Source organism: Aspergillus karnatakaensis (genome assembly GCF_047715665.1).
Source record: "Aspergillus karnatakaensis strain CBS 102800 unplaced genomic scaffold BJY04scaffold_18, whole genome shotgun sequence".
In the NCBI taxonomy this organism is placed as follows: Eukaryota; Fungi; Ascomycota; class Eurotiomycetes; order Eurotiales; family Aspergillaceae; genus Aspergillus; species Aspergillus karnatakaensis.
The window spans coordinates 264390-286096 of record NW_027395730.1 but is presented as its reverse complement, the minus strand read 5'-3'; the positions used below and the strand labels follow the sequence as shown (position 1 = coordinate 286096).

The 21707-nt window shown below is 51.0% G+C and overlaps 4 protein-coding genes across 4 annotated transcripts; 3 read left to right on the top strand and 1 right to left on the bottom strand.

Annotated features, from left to right (window-relative positions):
- The first annotated feature begins 9347 nt into the window (after window positions 1-9347).
- BJY04DRAFT_37849 (protein phosphatase regulator GAC1) lies at window positions 9348-11662 on the top strand. The gene has a single exon (XM_073720247.1). The coding sequence runs from the start codon at window positions 9505-9507 to the stop codon at window positions 11563-11565; it is 2061 nt and encodes a 686-aa protein (XP_073572451.1). The 5' UTR covers window positions 9348-9504; the 3' UTR covers window positions 11566-11662.
- A 1420-nt stretch (window positions 11663-13082) lies between these two features.
- On the top strand, window positions 13083-13417 carry BJY04DRAFT_186610 (histone H4; the record flags this gene model as incomplete). The annotated part of the gene is made up of 1 exon (XM_073710926.1): window positions 13083-13417. A coding segment is annotated over one exon (291 nt), but the record flags the coding sequence as incomplete, so codon positions are not given.
- Window positions 13418-14044: 627 nt separating this feature from the next.
- BJY04DRAFT_217130 (uncharacterized protein) lies at window positions 14045-17842 on the bottom strand (the record flags this gene model as incomplete). Its single annotated transcript, XM_073715951.1, has 3 exons — window positions 14045-16116; window positions 16163-16795; window positions 17473-17842. 3 exons carry the CDS (start codon window positions 17840-17842, stop codon window positions 14045-14047), a joined length of 3075 nt encoding a protein of 1024 aa, XP_073572449.1.
- Window positions 17843-19586: 1744 nt separating this feature from the next.
- On the top strand, window positions 19587-21427 carry BJY04DRAFT_186603 (annexin). The gene is made up of 2 exons (XM_073710925.1): window positions 19587-19689; window positions 19755-21427. Exons 1-2 carry the CDS (start codon window positions 19668-19670, stop codon window positions 21239-21241), a joined length of 1509 nt encoding a protein of 502 aa, XP_073572448.1. The 5' UTR covers window positions 19587-19667; the 3' UTR covers window positions 21242-21427.
- The last annotated feature ends 280 nt before the right edge of the window (window positions 21428-21707 follow it).

Sequence of the window (21707 nt, the reverse complement as noted above, 5' to 3'; positions counted from 1 at the left end):
CTGATAGGAAGACGCCGAGGTCGTCGTAGACGTAGTCGAAGGGCTCGTGCGGTGAGAAGGTTGTTGGTGTCATCGTCGTTGAGCAGGGAAGGTGCTCGGGTTTAACGCATCGCCTGGCCGTGGTTAGAAGGATGTCTTGGAGGAAGGAGCGATGGTGCCGTTTATGTTGGCCTTTGGAGATTACGAAGTCTGGTTTACTCCACTGTGTGCCTCGACACCTTCTCTCGCTCTTGATTTGGGAATGTCTAGTTAGCGCGCTGATCTGTGTTGGTTGATCTGCTTCTATTCAGTAGGAGGTCATCGGGAGTCTTGGCACGATCTATACAAATCTGTCGCTACGAATGTAGTACACACACCAACAACACTCGATAGACCTGGAAAAAAATGATTAGTATTGTGATTCTTTATTTGGAGAACCGCCCTCTGCCATGGATGTTAGGCAGGAGTGTACAAGGGACCTGGGGTGCTTGATATTCATGACCACACTCCTCCGAGTGTCAGACCCACTTGGTAGGTTTCGGCGATGAATGTCCTCGCCCTCATCCTTCTGTTCCTGTCCTTTTTACCTCAGGCGACCTTCTAGCCGAAAGTCATGACACACGCGTTGCGAATAATGACGAGTCCTTCCAGAAATCAGATTTCCACCCGCAGACATGACTCACATCGTCCATATCCGAGCTCTCACAGTCGGTGTCCATATCAGCCCTTCCGAGCAGAGACCCCTTCCTCGACACCGCAAAGGAAGAATGACCTCTGAGACAGTACACCGCTATTATACTCTCGAGACAGACTTCCTTGGTTTGAGGAGCACCTGGTGACCAGACCGTCCCGGGGCAGTGAGACAATATAGGCTAGGGGTCTCGCAGCAAGGGCGACTGCAAGGTGAAGAATCGCGGGTTTGTCGCAGGATAGCGTTGTGTCTGACATGATGGAATGTGCAGAGATTTTATTCAGTCATGGGGTATATTACGTCTTCAAGACGTTTATCTTGGTCGTTGAGTCGCAGCATGTGTTCTTTTGTATAGAGGGTCTAATTCGGGAATCAGACCATCTGACAACGCAGTCGAGCATAGAGCTTCTTAAGACTCGGTCCGCGCGAGCGCAAGCCTTAGAACATCGTTAAGAAACTGACGGTGTCTGGAGCCAAAAGACAATGCCTCGGTCAGACCAAATCAATCCATGAATATTGTGCTATTTCGGCTTCCACACGGACGGCAAGGTCTGGTTTGACCTGCCAGGGAGAAGGCACGCACAGCCAGACATAATAACCTCGTCACGCTGAAATGACGATCTTTTGAAATGCTTCTCTACGGCGTTCGGCGCGAGGTAGTAGACACCTCGTGGTATCTGTTGGCACCGGTAAACCACTTTCTGACCTGACTTGTCTTCAGAGATGTCCGAAAGGAGAGTTGCCGGTCATTCATGTAGGTGGCGGCTGCACATAGTCTGCGATTTCGACTGTGCTGCTTGATCTTGTGCTTTGAAGACAGAAATTAGTGTGCACTCCGACGAGCCCTCTATCCCTTACCAAACACTGAAAGGTATATATATGATGTCCATCTTCATAGATAGCATCATCCACTGGTTTCATTCCTGATCTCGAGAGTACATCAGTAACTGAGCTGCCCCGCTGCACGTACACTTACAAGTATGTCAATATTCATATCGCACCGCAATGACTGGACTGTTTGCGCCGCAGCTTCCTCGTAATCCTTCCGACCTTGCAGGCAGGCCAGGTAAGACGTGGTAGGATTGAAACGATGGGTATTGCTGGACTTGATGAGCATTCCATAAACCAGAATGAACTTTTATTCAGAGCCTACAGCCATAGTAATCAGAAGAGCAATCTCTAGAGGTGGTTGAATGTCCGTCTCCCCTGTGCGGTTTCTCAAGCGAGGCGGATTTATATATATGTTCGTGCGATAGCAGTTTTCTGCTTCACTATGATGCCGGTAAATGATATTCTTCGTCTAGTTACTACTTTAGAGGATAAGTTACAGATTCAGTGATATATTGGCAAAAATAGATGGGTAGGTAAATTTCATAAAGGTGGTGGTGGGCCGGATAGCGAAGCACACAGCAACACCACCTCATCTTACCCCGGGGCAGCCTGTGACGGAAACAATTATCGGTCGGCAGGCGAAGAAGGAGATGAGAGTAGGTCGAAGGGAGAGGGCGCTGTCTGTTTGCTCCAGTTTTCATTGCACTGGAAAATATACCCCGACCCCGCCTTTTCGATAAGAGCTTGGAGTCTCGAAGGAAGGCTGATGCTCGCGAGAAGGCTTCAAACAGCACAATATTCCTCTTTGCATCGTACAGTCGAGGCTCGTATAACTCGAAAAGATGAAAAGGTGAGCTGTCAACCCCAAGCTCGACCGTTATCTACCCCGCAAGCCATCTAAGATCACCCTCGACAATATTAACTTTAAGACGCATCATACTATGTCAGACTATCATACAATCGGCCTGATAACGCGTAAGTTGAGTTAAATGGCTGCAGACTGCAGACTCCAACGAGGAGGGGGGAGTATGCATCTGCACCCCGCCCGCGCCTCATCTGAGGTTCATTGTCTGTTGTCTTGACCGCTTGCTCTCGGCCGATGTTTGTACTCTTAGATCTGTAAATTGACTTTTTACCTGACAAGCCACCGCTCAGGGTTTGATGGCATGTGCTTTGCCACGACCAGCGTGCAATCCTGAGAAGGAGGGGTTGATCGCGCTCGGATCTGTGTCTCGCTTCTCCCCCCGGCGCTATACGCCAGCCAGCCAGATTGTCCAACACTGGCAGAGATTTACTTCAGTGGCGGTGGCAGTTGAGTCGTTGGTCAGAGCAAGCGCCGAGAAGGACGAGGGCAAGCATATCGGATAATAAAGTTTGATGGAGGAGGGTGGAATAAGGGGCCAGACTGTGGTAGCTCCGAGTTTAAGGCAGAGGACTGTGCTTAAAATACTTTGCTAGGATCAGATCACCCAAGCTAGGAGGGGTCTCAAGGCTGCGATGGACGAGAATTTCAATCTAGAAGGTGGGGTGGCGAGTCGAGCTCCCAATAGTATTGATAGATTGGTTTGATTTGCAATGCGTTGCTTGCGTTGCGATATGCGCTGCAGTATGTTCCGGTGGATCCGTTTTAGGGCTTCATTATGGTCCAGGGTGGTTTGAAAGGGGTGTCCAATGTGCAGTTATTACTCGCCGAAGATGTGGCGTGAGTCTCATCGAGGAGACTCGATGAATACTGGGCCCGTGAGTATGTGCGACATGCATAGCACCGTAGCTCCAATGTTGAAACAGCGCCGTTATCGAGCTTTGGCCCCAGCCTGCTGCTTTGGCTGCAGGCAGAATGTCAGTTCGCGACACTAAGACAAAGCCCGTAAGCTTCGAGCCCCACTGCCAGTGCGCCATCAGCTGCACTGCACGGCCTGGCGTGGTCTCGACGGATATTTAGCGTCTCGTCGCTGTCACCTTGCAATGTCTGCTTGCTCTGAGGCAGCTCATTGGATTGTTGATTTGCACGGCGGGCGCCATCGCTCGCCCGGGACGCAATTAATAGATGCTAATCCTAGGACCTTGGTCGCCTCAGGTACCGATTCCGCATGTCGCAATACTTATTGGAACCATCGTTATACTTCCAGCGGCTACCGACCGGTGATTAAGCAGTCAGCTGGTCAGGCAATGCTTAAAGCCCCGAGAGCTTGCATATTCTTTGCATAGAAGCCGAACTCTGTTTGCGCTCGAACAGGTGCCGCTGCGCGCCGTCGCAGAAGCGACATGAAGTTTCGCATCGCGAGCAAAGGCCCCTGAATGCGTCCCTCATCTAGCCTCGTAACATCCCGTTCGATACGACTTCGCAAGAGAGTGCTCCGAGTCTAGAGGGTCCTTCACCGGGCATTGCGGGGATGCGCAGGGTAGCCGCCCGGGAGGAGGTGGATCAGAGAGTTTCGATGGAGTCGAATGTTTAGTGTAGTATGTAGCTAAAGGTAAAGAAGCGGAGAACTGCGTCGTCTACTACTGATAAGAAATCTGCAGCCGTAGAGTTCACTGCACGCAAGACTTCGAGCACTATCCCCATGGGGTTCTGGGCCCATCCTGCTAGTACTGTTGGAATCTGGAGATATTCTCGTCGCCGTTATCATCTGACGAAGGTGCAGCTTGGGCTTTCCTAATCGATGTGCCCAGTGCCTCATATTTTGTCCTGGCTATCGCGGATGTTTGTCTCTTCATCTCATGATGCCTGGTAGCATGATATAACTGCCTTGTACTATACAGTTGGCTTTGCACGGATGAAAAGAACAGCAGAGGAGCAGATGACTCGTGATGGAGCGTGCACCTCGGAAGTTCCGGTACATTGTAGACCTTAGAAAAGTCGGAATCCAGAGGTATACACTTTCTTCATAGGGAAGCTGGAAACGGCAATCCGAGCAAAAGGCTCGACTTTGGTCGTTCTGTCGATCTAGAAGCATGAGCGCACGAATCAAAGCGAATAGTCGCGGGCGCTTGATTATACAGCAAGAGCGAAAGGTAGGAGATACTCGGTGGACGAGAGATTGGTGCGGGTTATCAACACTGACTATCTGGTCCGTGCGGTGGTGTCGGGAGATGGCTTCGAGTCCTGGCAAGTGACAACGCAGAAGTCAAGAGGGCAGGGATCATTCTCTCACACAGCCCGCTGTGAGTGTGCTCAAACTTGGAGGGGAGGAGTTTCAACCTAGAAGTGGCTGGCACGATTGCCCCTCCAACCCCGAGCTCCTCGATTCTCCGAATAGTTCTGTGCCCCTCATGGCGATCATTTCTCTGCTACTCGGGCTGCTCACTCTTGTAGAAGAAGGGCCGCGTGATTCAAGTCGCCGTAGATGATCTGACAAAGCGAGAAGAGTATTACTCAGATTCGATGGGGTGATGTGTGAAAGGGAGGATGATGGGCCGGGCGCGAGAAGGAAGCCGATGCAATAAGACCGGTGTTAAGAAGCTAGGTAGGGAAAGGCTCGATGAGAAGATTCCCTGTTTCCTTCCGCTCAACGATCCTTCCAAGCACGCTGATTGGCCCAACATGCTACAACAAACAGCCAATATCAAGTGCTGGATTGTTCGAAGCACAGCAGGAATATGCCCATTGCCCAGCGGCCTCTTGCTCGGCGATCTACCTTACTCTGGAAACAGCTCTTGAGTTACAAGTTAACAACAGATATAGTAGCTGTGGGCCGATGTTACTATCAGCGATGGCTGGACGTCAATTAATTAGCAAATCGAAAAGCGAGTGGCAAATATACTGCGTGCCACTATCCACCCAGTACGCCGCGAAATGATCTTCCCCTTGCTAGCGGGGAATAGCCGAACAGCAGAATGAGAACGAGGATAGAGGTCTGATAAGAGTAGTAACTAGCTATCTAGTGGACACTGGCCGCACGAGTGAGACAAGCGCCCGGACTCTAGTCGTCAAGATTTGCAGCACGACACGAGCCGTGCATGAGATTCGATGCAATGCCAGCGCTCTTCGAAGGCCGGAATGAATATGGGGCAGTGGCATGGACGAGTGTCCTCCGGCAACAACACAGATGTAGTTAGTCTCTGGGGAAGACGAGTCGCGCGCTTGCGTACACCGAGTTCATTGTGATTTGTTTCGACTACGTCTGGGGAATATCCAACCGCTCCACAGGAACAGAAGACACTCCTTTATGTATACCTGACTGCCGGGCTCGATATGTTGTTACACCACAGGTCAAGTTGAGCAGGGATCTTAACAGCTGCTCCCCTCGCCATGAGGATGGCGTGATAAAGCTTCTGGGATGTGGGCGATCCCCTCGATCTCTTGCCAGGAGAGAGCGAACCAAGTCGTCGCTCCGGTAGGGCCCGTAGGGAATCAGATCCAACTCCCCTGTATCATCGCCATCCCACGACCATCAAGCATGAGAAAATCTTCTTCATCCTCGGCCGTGCGATTCATGGCAGCGAATCACCGACAGGCCGGGATCGGTTACCAACCATATAGAGTGTCGATTGACAAGCCAAGACGCATGTACAACCTCTTCGCGATCAATCAGTTCTCTCAGTTGAATAGCCGGGAAGGGGTGATTGGCTAGCTGCAGGAGGATTCCCAATCATAACGACGGTCTGTGCAGGACTCATGGATCCACGATGTTGATGCAGAAGAATTCTCTGTGACCATTATTCTCTCCAACTGATGTCGACAGTCGAGGGGATGGATATGTGACGTCATTCCGGGTACTTCCAAGGAACGCGCCCTTGATATGGGCAATCCTTCTCCGAATTACCGAGTCTCAGGCGGTTCCTGGCGTCAAGGTTGGCGTACAATCAGCGGTTCCCCTATGTTATGCCGACAATTACGGAGCATGGTGCTGGAATTCATGGCAGAAACCCTGCGCGGGTAGATAGAGTTGTTGTTACGCGCCTGCGGAAACTTCATCCTCAGCCATGCTTAGTTCGCCGGCACGGGCCTGGGATAATTTCAGTTCGGTCGATCGCGTCGCCGGTCACCGTAAACGGAGTACGTGCGACCAAGGTAGCATGGGAGTCGCTGATCAATGGACACAAGCCCCAATTTTGCTTTCTCTGGTCCTTTGACCGCGCCAATTCGAGCGGAGTCCTCCGTATAGAGTCGGACTTATTATTATCCTCCTGTAAGTCCCTCAGGAGTCAGGACATCGGCAGGCGCAGAGAAAGGGATCCAACATTCCTTTTTGAGTTAAGACGGTTGAGGGAGCTGTGTCCTGACGGCTGCGCATTGACTGACGCAGGAGGCTGAGGCGGAGAGCCTTGGACCCATTCTCGTCTCGGTACGTAGTGGTAGGTAGTAGGTACAGAGAGAATGCTACATCGGCAAGGACCACGGCCTGTATCTATGCGCTGATGCTGAATATATAACTTTGGCCGCCGTGCTGCCAATTTATGAGCAACGATGGAACAGAGGACATTGATAAACAAACAAGCTGAGAACCTGTTGTGTTCGCCTCATGAGGTTGATGGTAAGGGCTATGGTTGGTTGGGAAGAGCGCTAACAAAGAAGGTCTGGACGCCTCTAGTGCACTATCGAGGGGGGTCACAGTGGGTCAACGCGGTGGAGGCTTTGGGGGTTATCTCAACCCAGACCCTCCTGTCATCATGACTGCTGGGAGGCCCAGACACTCTCTCCTACTCCCTCCCGGTCGCTTCGGGATGTCTGTAAAGAGTAACCAAGGTTCCGCTTATCTTCTGGCAATCAAAGTTAATGTCGCTGTCGCATGCTGCTGCTGCTGCCATGCGACCCGGAGAACAGAGAAAGTAAATCTGCATCCGTAGGTGCCTGCGATCTCTTATCATCAGAGCTGGGGAGAACATGATGCTATTCCCAGGTTTTGATGGGGAAGACGCGGGACTAAGAAAAAGCAAAAATGGAGTCTAATTGCGACTCGAACAAAAAAAAAAAAACTTGGAAAACGCGATAGACAAGAAGTCGGAGCAATGCAGCGCTGCCTTGATTCCTGGCGAGGAGTCGGAGCCTCTAGTACAGACCCAGTTAGGATTCATTATTCCCAGACATGCATCGTCAGAGTGGACCAGAGAGAATGCTCCGGAGATGCAGCCATGAAGATCACCTGGTCGAGAGCTGTCTGTCCCCCATGTGCGGGATGAAGACGAGGAGATAGGCAGTAGTAGTCGAAGACTCAAGAGTTTCAGGAAAGTTACCATGGTTTCTTTTTTTTTTTTCCCTCTCTTCTTTTTTCGAATCATCTATCGCGCTCACAGTCTCACGGGTGGAGACTATAGTTCTGAAAAGCTCACCGCCGAAGTCGCCATCAGTGAGCGATGACAGAAGTTGAGTCTTGCTACTGGTCAGCGTAGCGAAATTGGCGAATGGCGAATGGTCCGAGGAGGTTCTTTGACCGTCGCAAGAGTATATCAGAGTTTTTTTGGACTCAGCCCAAGATGCAGATTGAATCAATCGTGCGATCGGGAGGCGAAATTATTATACAAAGGTGGTACAGTCATACAATCGGCTAACCATCCAGTGGCCCGCCGGTGTTGGGGGGGTGGCCTTGGACTGGAGGATAGTCCCACCGTCGCAGACCGTTCGATCGCCTAATTTAGGTTGGTAGGAAGTAGTAGTAGTGCTCTAGTAGTCCTCTCCGTATTCTGACTCTCTCATGCTGATACCAGCCGCGTAAAATTCAGACAGTCTGATCGCTTTTACTCATCGTCATCGGAGTAAGACCAGGACTTCCAAGGTATCCCGGGTACGGCGGCAAGCTGGTGGTGAGTGGTCGGGGGCTCGAACCTTGCTCACGGCATTCCCCGTATCCGGAGACAACTGGAAAAGCTGAGCCGTTCCAAGATTTCTACAAAGAAAACCACAGTTCAACAAGAAAGCTAGTACCATGAGGTGGTATCTCGCAGGGGGGTGGGAATGGCAATGAATGTTCAGTTTTGCCCCTCACGAGCTCGATAGCATAACCCTCTTCTGATGGAAATTTTCCTTGCCTCCGGTCAGATCCTCTCCGGGTCTTATCAATTGGAGAGTGCAGCGGGCGTGCATGCAGGCTTGCAGCTCCTGGCCGGGGCGGGTCCAACAAGAACTGACTGGCAGATTTTAGTCTCTGATACTAAAACATGGATAAAATGACGATTATTTTAGAGCTCTAGATTAATCTCCTCCCATTAATTCTCCCTATTAATATTATCGCTCGCCCTCCACGAACTATATACGCCCCCCCACTCCGCCATGATCTGGAATCCTTCTACTACTGCTCTCTGCCGTCTCTGAGCCTGGTCTTCCTGCTCGCCTTTTTTTCTTCTTGACCACTCACTACTCACTCACTCCTCCAGCCTTATCTCTTTCTTCCCTCCCCTTCTTCACCACCATCTTAATAATAACCTACTTTCCTCTTCCCTTTCCCTTCTGTTTCTTCTTCTCCCGCCGCTTCCCGCCGTTGCTCACTAATCAAGGCGTTGATGTCGCAGATACAAGGTATGGACCATCTCACCCAGCGCAATTCGCTGTGCTCTGCCGCCGGGACTGTTGCACCGGTTACTTTCCTTCCTCCCCCTCCCTGCTCTGCGTGGTGTGACAGGCGTTGGTGTTGTGGTACCTGCCTGCCTATCTTGATCGCTCAAAGGCCGTCGTCCATTGCTCCTTCCTGCCCCGTGCGTTGATGTTGGTGCTATCGGATTACGTTGCTCCATCAGCTCCAGCTTTGGCATCCACCACTACCTACACTAACATGCTCCACTTGCACTTTGACCACCACTGTACTGTCTGAACCCTGCGTGTGCATCTGTGAGCTTTCTAATCTGCCGTCGCTGTCCGTCCAATTCGTGCAACACATGTCTTACCGGTTACTGGACTAACTCATGCGCAAGGCTTATCTACAGACACTTCGCCACCTCCCAATTGACTTCTTAATACCACTCTGCGCCCCCCCGTCACCGTGTCTCCGAAAAGCCATTCTTCTTTTTCTTCCCCCGACCTCGGTTTGCCAACAACCGCTGCTTGTGTTTCTCACAAGACCGGCCGGATGCCATACACTGCGCCGTTAAAGACGTCGCCTACTACGCAGCACATTGAACACTCCGACCTAAGCACTCCTCCTTCCCCAAGCTCACCCACCGTGGCCGATCCTCATGCAGGCAATCTAAACCTTCCTGGGGCGTACTCATCTGCCTCCTATGTCCGCCGACATAGACGGTCCCCATCAAATAGCAAATCATTTGTCTTTCCAGCACCCGACGGCGGATGGGAACAACCGAAGAGTACGGATATCTATGCTAGTGTGAGACAATCACCTCCACCGGTGAGCGAGGGATCAATGCCCCCCGGGGCCATCCTTTCCCCGCCCGAATCCGCGCAGAACTCCAGCGATGAAGAGTCGACCAATCGGTCACCAGATGTGCTGCAGCTGGAGGAGTTGGAGGCTGCCGTCAGGTCCATTGAACAAAGGCGAGCGTCGTCTCCCGACAGGCAACCTTCAGAGGAGATGTCTTCGACAACAGCTGGGAAGCCAGCAGGCGCTGATGCGGGAAAACCCACCCGCCCCACATTGCTGAAAGATAATCGATTGATCTCACGCTCGCGGTCATTTGTCGAGCATTCGCTGAACCGCAAGCAGGAGGAAGCTCTAATTAGCTCTCCGGAGGACAGTGATCGAGATGATGAACCCCGAGCAAAATACCCGATGGTGCGCAAAAAGTCTGGGGAGCTTGTACGGCCTGCGCTACGCCCACCCTCGGCCCGCCGGCGGCCATCTAGTATGCCAGGAACCCCAACTTACTCGAAAGCTGTGCATTTTGACGCTCAGCTGGAGCATATTCGCCATTTTATGCAACTCGACAAGCCCCAGGCTGTCAGCGCCGGCTCGTCACCGGTGGAGGATCTTGACGCTGATGGGGAGTATCCGTTTGCAAGCGATTCCTCGGACAAGCCGTCGTTTGAATGGGGCCTGCGACTTTCGAACTTCCCTCATAAGCCGCCTGCCCAGTCACTGCAACGTGTTCGCCTAGAGCGTCTATTCCTTTCCACCGACAAGCACTCGTTGGTTGGAATAGTGGTGGTCGCTAATCTCGCTTTTCAGAAGCATGTCGCTGCCCGATTCACATTTGACGGTTGGAAGACCACCTCTGAGGTGGTTGCGGAATATATTCAAGATGTTCGGCGGAAGCAGCTGCAAGATGGCTACGATCGGTTCATGTTCAGTATCAGACTGGATGAACAAGCGAATCTGGACAAGAGGACCATGTTCGTCTGTATCAGATACAATGTGAACGGCCAAGAGTTCTGGGACAACAACGAGACAAGGGACTACCAAGTGAACTTTACCAAGATACCGAAGCCGAAGCTTAGGACACAAGAACTTCCTCGCGCTCGTCCTCGACCTAACCTACCTCGAAGCCGGAGTTTCACTGGAGCTGGCAATCGTCCTCTCTCCATGCCCTCGTCCCTCAAGGATTTTTCTGAAATGCATCGCTATATCTCGTTTGGTCCTCCACTCAACGATCGGAAGAGCAGATCCCAGGACGATGATGATTTGCATCACGACCCGGAGGGCCCGGTGCCCATCCGTCGTGACAAGCAGCCACATCAGGTTTTTGGCAATCGTTACGACTTTGAATCATCTTTATCCGCCGCGATGCGTACCAAGCCCGAACAGGACCGCACTATGTTGACTGCTCGAGCTAAGACTGGAACTTCTGGAGCGCGAACAGATGCGCGAAATGGCTCGCCTCTCGCCTCGCAGCCAGTTCACACATCCTCGGGTAATAACTCTCCGATGGTCCCAGGCAAGCCGAACCTTGAGTCGTCGTCTTACAGAGAGCTCGTTGATCGATATTGCTTTTACGGCTCCCCGAACAACTCCCCAAATCTCAACCTTCCCCTAAAGGTGGACGATCGTGTAACAAGTCACACGGCCGGTCTATCCTCCCCCTCGTCATCACCAGGCAGATACTCGCCCAATGAGACTCCCGCTGACACCTCGCGGAGCCTCCCGGCGTCTCCCCCGACTTACTCATACAATTACTATGAGCCCATGCAAGAAAGACTTTTCCAAGAAACCAAGACACCAGCGATGATAAGCGGTTAAACAATCCCGCCGCGATATTATCACCAGCGTTCAGCGTTATCATCCCCTCTACATTACCTGCGGCAGTTTTCTATGAGATTGGTCATCGATATTGTTCTACTAGCATCTCATTACCCCTTACGGTTGAGATAGCTAAGTCGCATCACTTGTTAATTCGCATCTTACTAAATGATCCTCTCGCGCTTCATATCGTTATGCTCGGAGATTGGTTGACGCACTCGCCGCGAAACCATCTGCTTGACCATGGCTATCTCTCTTTTCGCTCTCTTGCTATCATATTTCTGTTCGGCATCTGGCTAGAACCTCTGCGATGCACCATAAACCGCGAGGCCATCAGTCTTTTGCCTTTTGTATTGTCTATTTTCCATTTAACGAGATGGCTGCAGCGTGCTAGATGGCCATTTGTCTCTAGTTGCAGCCAACGAGGTCGCGTCAGCGAACGGATCTACCATGATTATGATGTTATGTGGGCTTTCTTCCATTCTTTTTACCGTCTCTCGACCCCGAGAAGCATTTGGTCAGCCATTTTATCGGCGGCCCACAGTACGAAGAGGTTTACTTGAAAGTTGCAAAAGTCTACCTTTTCTGTTAATTTAGTTTGCTGGTTTTTGTTCTGTGCATGGCGTTGGGTGGCTCTTTCACTGCTTTCTTCTTTTCCCCTCGTTTCCTTCGGCGTCAGCGCGGCTGTATTTACTGTTTCATTTGACAGGAGTTTTGGGATCATATGGGACGCGTTGAGAACCAGCGCACATAGCGACAGAATCAATAGGACCGAACAGGCCTGAATCAACTCGCCTCACTGTTATGTTTTGTTTTCGTAGACTGGAGTAGAATGTAGAAAACGTGAAATCCGATCACCTACAGATTGCAATATCTCGACTGTTGTGGGGCTGAAGTATGACCATGAATCACGTGACCATCACCCCACCCGCCCGCGTTCCAGGGGCGCACGGCTGGAACAGCAGATGAAAGCCGCCAAAACGCGCTCTTGAAAGCAGACGTTCATAAACGCTCTTTTCTCTGCCTCTTCCCGCCAATCAGCGCTTCACGTCGCTTTTCGACTCCTCGCAACTGACCCTCTCTCGATTAGTCATTCTTGCAAAGGAAAACGCCCTCAAATCACTCTGTCGCCCACCGCCACCTATTTAAACTGCCTGCTCTTCCCGTTCCTCACAACTTTCTCTTCTTTCCCCTCTCCCTTTCCCGCCTGCATCCTCATCTCGACTCCAAGCCACCATTTTCATCAAAAACATCCACCTTTTACCGGTTTTATCTATCGAGCTACTCCAGCTTCATCTCTAATACCTCATCATCATGTCTGGACGTAAGTAATATCATCCCCTCCCTATACCTTGTTGTCGGTGGCGTGTCGTTGTTTCTGATCCTCGACGCGGGTCGCGATGGCTTCAAACACGTGACGTCAACCGACCCGGCCAACAAGACAACATCCCACACTCACACCTCATTCACCACGCCTCTCTTTCTATCAAACACGAGCTAACAGAACTCTTTTATAGGCGGAAAAGGTGGCAAGGGTCTCGGCAAGGGCGGCGCCAAGCGTCACCGCAAGATCCTCCGTGACAACATCCAGGGTATCACCAAGCCCGCTATCCGCCGTCTCGCCCGCCGTGGCGGTGTCAAGCGTATCTCCGCCATGATCTACGAAGAGACCCGTGGTGTCCTCAAGTCCTTCCTCGAGTCAGTCATCCGTGACGCCGTCACCTACACCGAGCACGCCAAGCGTAAGACCGTCACCTCTCTTGACGTCGTCTATGCCCTCAAGCGCCAGGGCCGCACCCTCTACGGTTTCGGTGGTTAGATGCAGTGTCCCGAGCCAAGAAACTGCTTTTTTACGAAACGATCGCCGGTACTTTTGTGCCTTTTTTTTTTTTTTCTTCCTACATTGAAATGGGGTTTATGGGTTATGGGCTTCGCGGCCCGGAATCGGGTGTTCTTTTATTCGGTCGGGATTTGGGCTGGCTTTCGTTCGGGAATTCTTTTTTTCGTTTCAAATGGGTTGAGGAGACGGTTATGACTATGCTTATCCAACATGGTGATGGTATCTATGGACTAGATCGCGAAATCATATTGCTGTTCTCCCACTATCAGTTTCGCTCTCTCCAAGTCGTAGAATTTTCTTCTCTATAATTCGTTGCCAGGCCGGCTATGAGAGTTCTTACCTCGAAGCGCGCGGAGTCTGACGTTTCCAGCTGAGAAGGAGCAACGTAGCGCCAGCCCCAGGCTCGCGGCAGTCAGACGCTTCTAGCTAAGAGAAGTAAAGTACTCCAAGGTAACATGTAAAATGAAGCGCGACGTCGCTGATGCCTTTACTAAAATAATTGCATGAATTGGTATATATCCTGCCTCTCTTATAAGAGAGTAACCACGTACACAAATAATTTAGGTCTTGTGGCAGGTCAAGAGGATGTCCAATCTCGTGGCTGCGCCTTATGTTATAGCATAAAGCCAGAAGCCTTCCTCACCAATACCCTGAAATGTGCACCTCCAACCTTAACCTGGCCTCGAGTTCACCTCCATCATCAGCATTCGACGGCAGTACTCGACTAAAGATCCGACGAAGCGCATCGCGTTTCCGAGGCCTTTGACTCCTTATTCTCGACAATCTCTCCAGCGCCTCAACTTTCAGCATGACCTCGCGCGTCATGTCATGATCCGGTCCTAATGCCCTTTGGAATCCCGCCAGAGCGCGTCGGCATAATTTGTCACTATCCTCGAGCCTGCCTACGCTGAAGCAGAATTGCCCGTACGCGCAAACCGCATAACTCGTCCAGAAATGGTCTCGTCCCCAAGTTATTTCCTGGCCGGCTAATTCGCGCTGGTATAGCGCTTCCGCTTTCGAGGGGTTGTCCTTGCGATAGATGTGTGTCAGCCATGCGAGGCCGTGTATGACGTCGAGAGTTGAGGGGTGGTAGGGACCCAGTTGCTTCTCCATTCCGGATAGTGCTTTCTCATAGATTTCTTCTCCTTCGTCGATGCGATAGTTCCTGAAGTTTAGACGCGCTAGGCGCACCATTGTTTGTAGGGTGAAATGGTGTTCTGGTCCCAGGATATGTTGCTCGCCCTCGAGGGCCCTGGAAAAGAACGTCTCCGCCGTGGAATAGTCAGAACGGACCTGGTATGCCCGGCCGAGGCTGTTGAAGTGTAGAATACTAGCTATATGACCCGGGCCAAAATATTCGTTATAGTACACCTGGGCTTTCAGGTACTGCACTAATGCTTCTGAGGCCATCCCATACTTCAGATAGAGACTGCCTAAATTGGACAAAATGTTAGGGAGCTGTTCCACACCTGGAGGTACACTCTGTATGCCCATGGCTGTTTGGGTGGGCTCCGAACTCAAGGGCTTTCTGTCCGTTTTTTCTTTGCTTTCCGAACAAGAAAGGTCCGGTCTTTCCAATCCATCTCGCGTCGTAGAATCCAGGTCAGATCCGTTGTGCATGGACTCTGAAGCCTCCAAAGCTCCCAGGTTATTTGATAGCGTGGTCTCCTCAACCGCAGGCATCTTTTTGGGTCCAAAGATGGGAAGATTCGCGTTATACGGCACCATATCTTCCATGGCCGCAATGGCTTGCTGGAACATATACTCGGAAGCGCTCATTTTCCACTGTGCATCGTACAACAGTCCCAATCCATTGCAGATATGTGGGTAGCATCTATGTTCTGCTGTTCTGGGGCATATAGCTAGTGCCCACTGGTATACTTGCTCCGCTTTCTCATAGTTATATTGGCTGATAGAAAGGTTAGCAACGCAGCGGAGTGCGTAGCAGAAGGATGATCGCACATCACCTGCAGGGTCCTGAGCAGCTGTACGCAGTCTGCCAACCAAATAGTCAACATGAGGAAGCAATCGCTGTTGTAGCTGCCAGAAATTGACCTGACTATAGTCCGGAATTAAGTGTCCCACTGATACCATAGCTATCTCGTCGAGATGCGGTGGTTTTCTTTCTGAATTCGACAGATATGGTTTCTTAGTCAGGGTCTCAGGTTCAGCTCCTGGGTTGAACTCGACCAGTGTTGGGGTTCTTGTTTCGCTTCGAGTCTCGGTTTGTGCCTCAATCTGCAATTTCCAGATTGAGAGACACCAATCCCGTACAACAGGATGCATGCTGTAGCTACCATCGAGCAAATTCAGATTGACGAACGAGAATCCAAGCAGAACTTTCATTTTCGCTCGAAATGTGAGTTCATCCCACATAACAGTATGATACCACTTCAAATCCGGAATCTGAGGGCCAGACCTCAATAACTCAAACCAGATATCTTGGTTATTGAACTGCGCAAGGAAAAGCATCAATTCTGCGGCTTCTGGGTCTCGATTTTTGATTTCTTGGTAGGAAACCGTCCATGCTTGTATGATGTTGTCGTGGTCATAGTGCCGATTGGAATTTGACTGGGACTGCAGGGTATGCCAGGACTCTCGGTAGTACTGAAGGTAACTCCTGATGCTTATTCCTGTCTCACGTATAAATGAGCCTGCGATGGTAATCGCTAGTGGGAGACCGTCGAGTTGATGGATGAGCTCGACGACAGCTGTATTGTCAGAATAAAACCGAATCCCAAGGACGTGCTAACTTACCCTGATCGACGTTGCTTGCCTGCTGAGACTGGTAGGGCAAGCCAATACCCTGCAAAAGGAGCTCGGAGGCATGCGGTGGATCGAGTTTCTCAAGTGGAAGGGACTTTCCCAGCTCACCAACTTTCGAAAGCCGCAACGTGATCAGGATGGATCCATGATCAGCTCTGGGAAAGAACTCCCTGACATTGTATTCATCACCTTCACCAGACGCCGGAGACGGGCAATACTGATCGACATTATCGAAAATCAGCAACCACTTGTTGTTTTCCGGAATTGTAAGCCAGTTTAAAACCCTTGCTGCGTTATTCTTGACGCCCTCATCGTCTCTGCCCGGGGAGAATTGTTCGTAGCCAGGGAGCCTCCACAACGCGGAGCTTAGCGAGTGGAACAATGTCTCTTGACTTCTACCGCTGAGCCATGGGATTGCACTGAAATGGCGCTTGTGGGCTCGTGCGAAGCGGACCGCCAGCTGTGTCTTTCCCATGCCGCCAAGCGCGTGAACAACTGCAACATTTTGTGAGACTTGACCTGGCCGTAGATGGGCCCATAGATCCTCAAGCTCATTTTCACGGCCAACAAAGTTTTGAACAGCAGAGACTGCGCTGAAGTCAAACGGGACATCAAACTTGCGTCCTAACAGTATTTGAATTAATCAGTTTCTCACGGAACAAAGGAGGGATCAGATAGCAGTGTATGAATGGCCATAAGATATCCATGGCTTGTCGCGACGTACCTTGGTCTTATGGAATTCTACGCGGGCCTTAAAGATCAAGCGACTATGGAAAGCTCTGGGTTTGCTCGCCCCCCTGAGCAAGATCGTCTATATTTGCCCAATTACTCTCACGTTGTCTCCATCGGATCTAGAAATTGCAACAACTGCGACCCATCTCAGACCGTCTCCCGACCTCCAAGAAAATCTACAGAGCCTGCTGTACATTACGGATTGATTGCATCTGCAAGCCAAGTGGTGAAGGATAGCAGCCTAAGGGATCAGCTAGGCCGCGAGTTAGGTGCACTTTGCGTTGAAATGGAAGCAGCAGGAGTGATGGACACGCTACCCTCGCTGGTCGTTCGTGGCATCTGCGATTATGCAGACTCGCACAAGAACAAAGGATGGCAGGGATACGCAGCTGGCATGGCAGCGGCCTATGCCAAGGAGCTTCTTCTTTTTACATCGGCTGTTCAGACCGAAATCCTACCGCAATGTGTGATATGATGCGCCTGTAGTTTTGAAAGCGCTGTCAACAGAGCCTGGGGCGGGCGGCTGAGCATGCCAATTCGCTGAAACTTTCCACCACTGAGTGCCTTACCGTAGTTATACACAACTACGCCCCCATGGCTGTCTGTTGGTTTGCTGACAACGATATCTCCAAGGCGAACATCTGCGCCTCCAACACCAACCATCAATCCAAATCGAATGCTGCGGAAGCTGGACAACAACTGGGCGAGTACAGTGCTAGCAGACACAGTGCCACATTTTCCACTTGGTAAACAGGCGATGACGATATTATGTTCTGAGATTTTCCCAAGTGTATATGCATTTTGATCGCTTGACTGTACAGGCAGGCTTTCGTGTATCTCATCTAGCATGGCAATAGATGCTGCCAATTCTATCGGTAAGGCACACAGCCAGCAAACCGTGTAATCGTCATGGAAGCGTCGGAGATCCTTTGCGGCCATGACAGGCATATCAATGTTGTCCAGAGAAGCCACACAAAATCATACTCGAAGCTAAATAGGAGGTCATGGTGGGAAGAGACTAGGCCGACATGGCAACGTTGGCGCGAGAGGCAGGTCTGAAGTAAGGCTGACTTTTTGGTGTGCCTTCAAGGATCAGGAAGATTGGGATGAGCCGACAATGCCCTGTGGTTGTTGGTGATGGCAACTCGCGAAAATTTAAGGCTGCGCTGGACAAAAGATGACCAGCACCGCATTTGAGGCCGTGCAATTAGTCTTGTTCGATAACCTGAGTCAAAGTGTGCCGCTTAAATAGGTATTGAAGAGGGCGGGTGAGACACAAGCTGCATGAGTAGGCGCTAAAACAAGCACTCCTATAGGGCAACACAGAGAAATCGACATCCTACTAGGTAGTATCCTCCATTCAACGATTTGTGTACAGCCAGTTGTTTCTCGGTTTCCAAGGGTTCGCGTTGATATTGGATCCTCACGACGATTGGCTGAACACCCTGAATTCATTGTCATTTTCAACACGATCAAGAGCAGAAAATGACCGCCACTCCGGTTTCTAGTACTTTGCCGCCCATATCAAAGATACGTCCATGTAGGAAGCGTGCCATTACCGATTTTTCATATCCATTGGTGGAGGTTATCACACAAGATCCGGAACTTGGGACGATATTGCCCAAGCTTCAATTAATAAGAACCTGGAGGTCGAACAATGCTTCAGGCTGGGAATGGAAAGAGTGATACAGATGGAACTTGAAAGTCTGAATAACGAACATAATTCTCCGTGTCGGACTTGTTATGTGGATGGCTTTTACAGCAGATCTGAGTTCTGACAAGTCAACATATCGCTTCATTGAGACTGTAGTGCGGAAGAGTGCCATCAGCGCGATTGCTTGACTGAGCCCTGCGAGTCCTGCTAGCGAGCGAGATGAGTATGTGGAAAGAACCGAAGTACAAAGACTTTGTGAGTATGCGTGCTTCTTGAGCATCTTGTACCGCTGACTGCGCGTAAGTGACCTCAAGCTCAAGCAGGCAACAAGGATAGCACCCGGCCGTATGTCGACTTCAGTGGTCACATTGAACGTTTCGCTAGGCCCGTTTTCGGGATGACAATGATCCTGTCCTGGCTCTTCTGGGGGCTTCTATTCCAATTCTTCTAACGTGTCTAGGGCAGTAGCTGAAGTTTCGGTTCTTGACATGTTTTTATTGCCTATCACGGCGGCTGCATTATCAATCGGCGTTGCCTCAGCCTGTTGGGCGCAAACACCAGCATTGGTTAGCGTGCAAGGGATGTTAGTCACACCGGCAAAAAGCCAGATAGACATGCAAGGAAGCGTTGTTGAGTCGAAGGACAGGGAAGATTTCCCGGGAGAATGTCCAAGAGAACGTCCGTCGGGTGCCATGGCTGTCGTCAGCATTGATGTGGCTCGCCGGGATATGACATGGTGGGACCAGAGTTGCGACGATAAGTAGAGTGGATATGGTTCATTGCCCTCATACATAGTACGTAGAGAAAGTACCCTAGTGAAATGAATTATGGGGATGAGAACGGGGAATCGGGGATGAGCCTTGTGCGCCACATTCAGCCTTGTGTGTGGGACAACCAATGACTGCGCCACAATGATGCTGCCATCAGCCTGCAGCCTGCAGGTGATTGGGTGGGGCAGCAGGTCCGTGACTCCGTACGTACCCCCCGCATCACTGGGACGATGTCATACCTTTCTGTTTGCTCCGAGCTCAGATAAATCCTCAACATTCATCCTGTTCATTTCTGATCTGTTCATCTGTTCATCTTCCATTTCGCTCTCTAATCGCAACAATGTCTTATCATTATCCGAACCGTCAGTTCTCCCGCCGGTCTTGCGCCAGTGCTCTTTCATGCAACTAACGTACCTATCCTTTCTAGAGTCCCAACAGCCCCCGCAGCAGTATTATCAGCCGCCTCCAGGACCACCCCCGGGACCATCACCTGGGCAACTACTCCAGTCTAACGGCCCTCCACAACACTCTTACGGTCAACAGGGCTATCCTGCATCTCCTATGCCTCCAGGACCGCCAGGTCCCCCTCCACAAGGCCAGTACGGACAAGCGCAATACGGACAGCCACCTCCGCACTCCCCATACCCACCGGGCAATACTGGATATCCATCACCTGTCCCTCAAGGGGCTCAGGGAGGATTTGGGTACCCTCCACCACAATCAAACCATCCACAACAGCCAGGGTACTCTCAACAGTATCAGACACCCCACTCACCCCAACCTCTACAGCATCCTCCTTACCACCAGCAACAGCAGTATCCTCCGCAGCATCCTCCGCAACCCCCTTATGCTCAACAGCCTCAACAGCCTCAGCACCCTCATCAGTATCAGCAGCCTCAACAATTTCCGCCTCCACAACAAGGATATGGTGCGCCTGTAGCCGTTGATAACTCCCCTGCATCAGTGGGCTACGGCCCTGGGCAGATTGCGCACGGCGACTTCCGGGGCCAAGCAGAGCAGCTCCGCAAAGCCATGAAGGGCTTCGGAACAGACGAGAAACTTCTGATCCAAGTTCTCAGCAAACTCGGACCCCTTGAAGTCCTAGCTGTCCGCGATTCTTACGATAAGCACATCAAGCGGAACCTCGTTAATGATGTTAAATCTGAAACAAGCAGCTACTTCCGCCAGGGCCTCCTCGCTATCCTCGAGGGACCTCTTATGTATGATACCGCTCTCGCTCGCGAAGCGGTTCAGGGTATTGGTACTAAGGAATGGTTGCTCAATGATGTTCTTCTCGGTCGCAAAAACAACGATCTCAAGGCCATCAGTGACTCCTACGAGCGAGTTTACGGCCGCAAACTCCAGAAAGATGTCGAAAGCGACCTCTCTTTCAAAACAAAGACCCTTTTCAATAACGTCCTTCGAATGAGTCGCCATGATGAGAACCAGCCTATCGACCCGCGCACTATCGAAGCCGAGGCGCAGAACATTCACGGTGCTACTGCGGCTCGCGTTGTCAACAATGCAGACGAGGTATCTAGCATTTTCGCCCGTAGCTCGAACGCGGAACTCGGTGCCCTCAGCCGGGCTTTCCAGGATAGATACCATACTTCTCTCGAGGCTCATATCGAAAAAGAGTTCTCTGGCCATATGAAGGATGCTCTGCTTCACATAGTCCGGACCGCCGTGGATCCTGCTCTCCGAGATGCCATTCTACTCGAAGAATGTATGAAGGGAATGGGCACCAAGGACGAGAGACTTGTTGTCCGTGTGGTCCGGCTTCATTGGGATCGCAATCACCTGCAGAATGTCAAGGGTGCGTATCAGCGCATGTACAAGCAGGACCTCATTAAGCGGGTAAAGGGTGAGACAAGTGGTGATTACCAGCGGTTGCTGGTTGCGATGTTGGAGTAGTTAACTCTTCCCCCGAGGTCGCTTTCACGGCTTGGTCTCTGCATGATACACGAGACTGCCGTCGTTCAGCAGTGATTTGACTTCGTCTTATTGTTTTATTAGTTACAGTTCTTAGTCACGACCTCGTTCTTATGAGAGCTCAGATGCCTTATGCACTTTGATTAATGATAATGTTTCTCTACGACGAACCGAACTGGACTTCATGCCAACCCTAGATTCAACTAGTAGAGATGTATGCTCTATGTGCAGAATAAGTATTTGCCTCCGTAACTTCCTCGCCCTTGCCAACATCTTCTAGCTAGATAGAAATTACTACCAGGAGTTTGTCAAACCTCCAAACCCAGCAGAGTTAGAACGCCCTCTCCTGAAAGAAACGGGAGCTACATCCGACGAAATTCAGCTCTTCCTCGATCGGCGGTTCGGGGACTCAGGGTAGGTCACACCACCAATACCTAGCCCATGTTTA

Excerpts from the sequence above, each read along its gene's own strand:
- BJY04DRAFT_37849 (XM_073720247.1), top strand. The coding sequence starts at position 9,505 with ATGCCATACACTGCGCCGTTAAAGACGTCGCCTACTACGCAGCACATT.
- BJY04DRAFT_186603 (XM_073710925.1), top strand. The coding sequence starts at position 19,668 with ATGTCTTATCATTATCCGAACC. Across the intron at positions 19,690-19,754 it reads GTCTTATCATTATCCGAACC|AGTCCCAACAGCCCCCGCAG; the intron begins GTCAGTTCTCCC and ends TATCCTTTCTAG.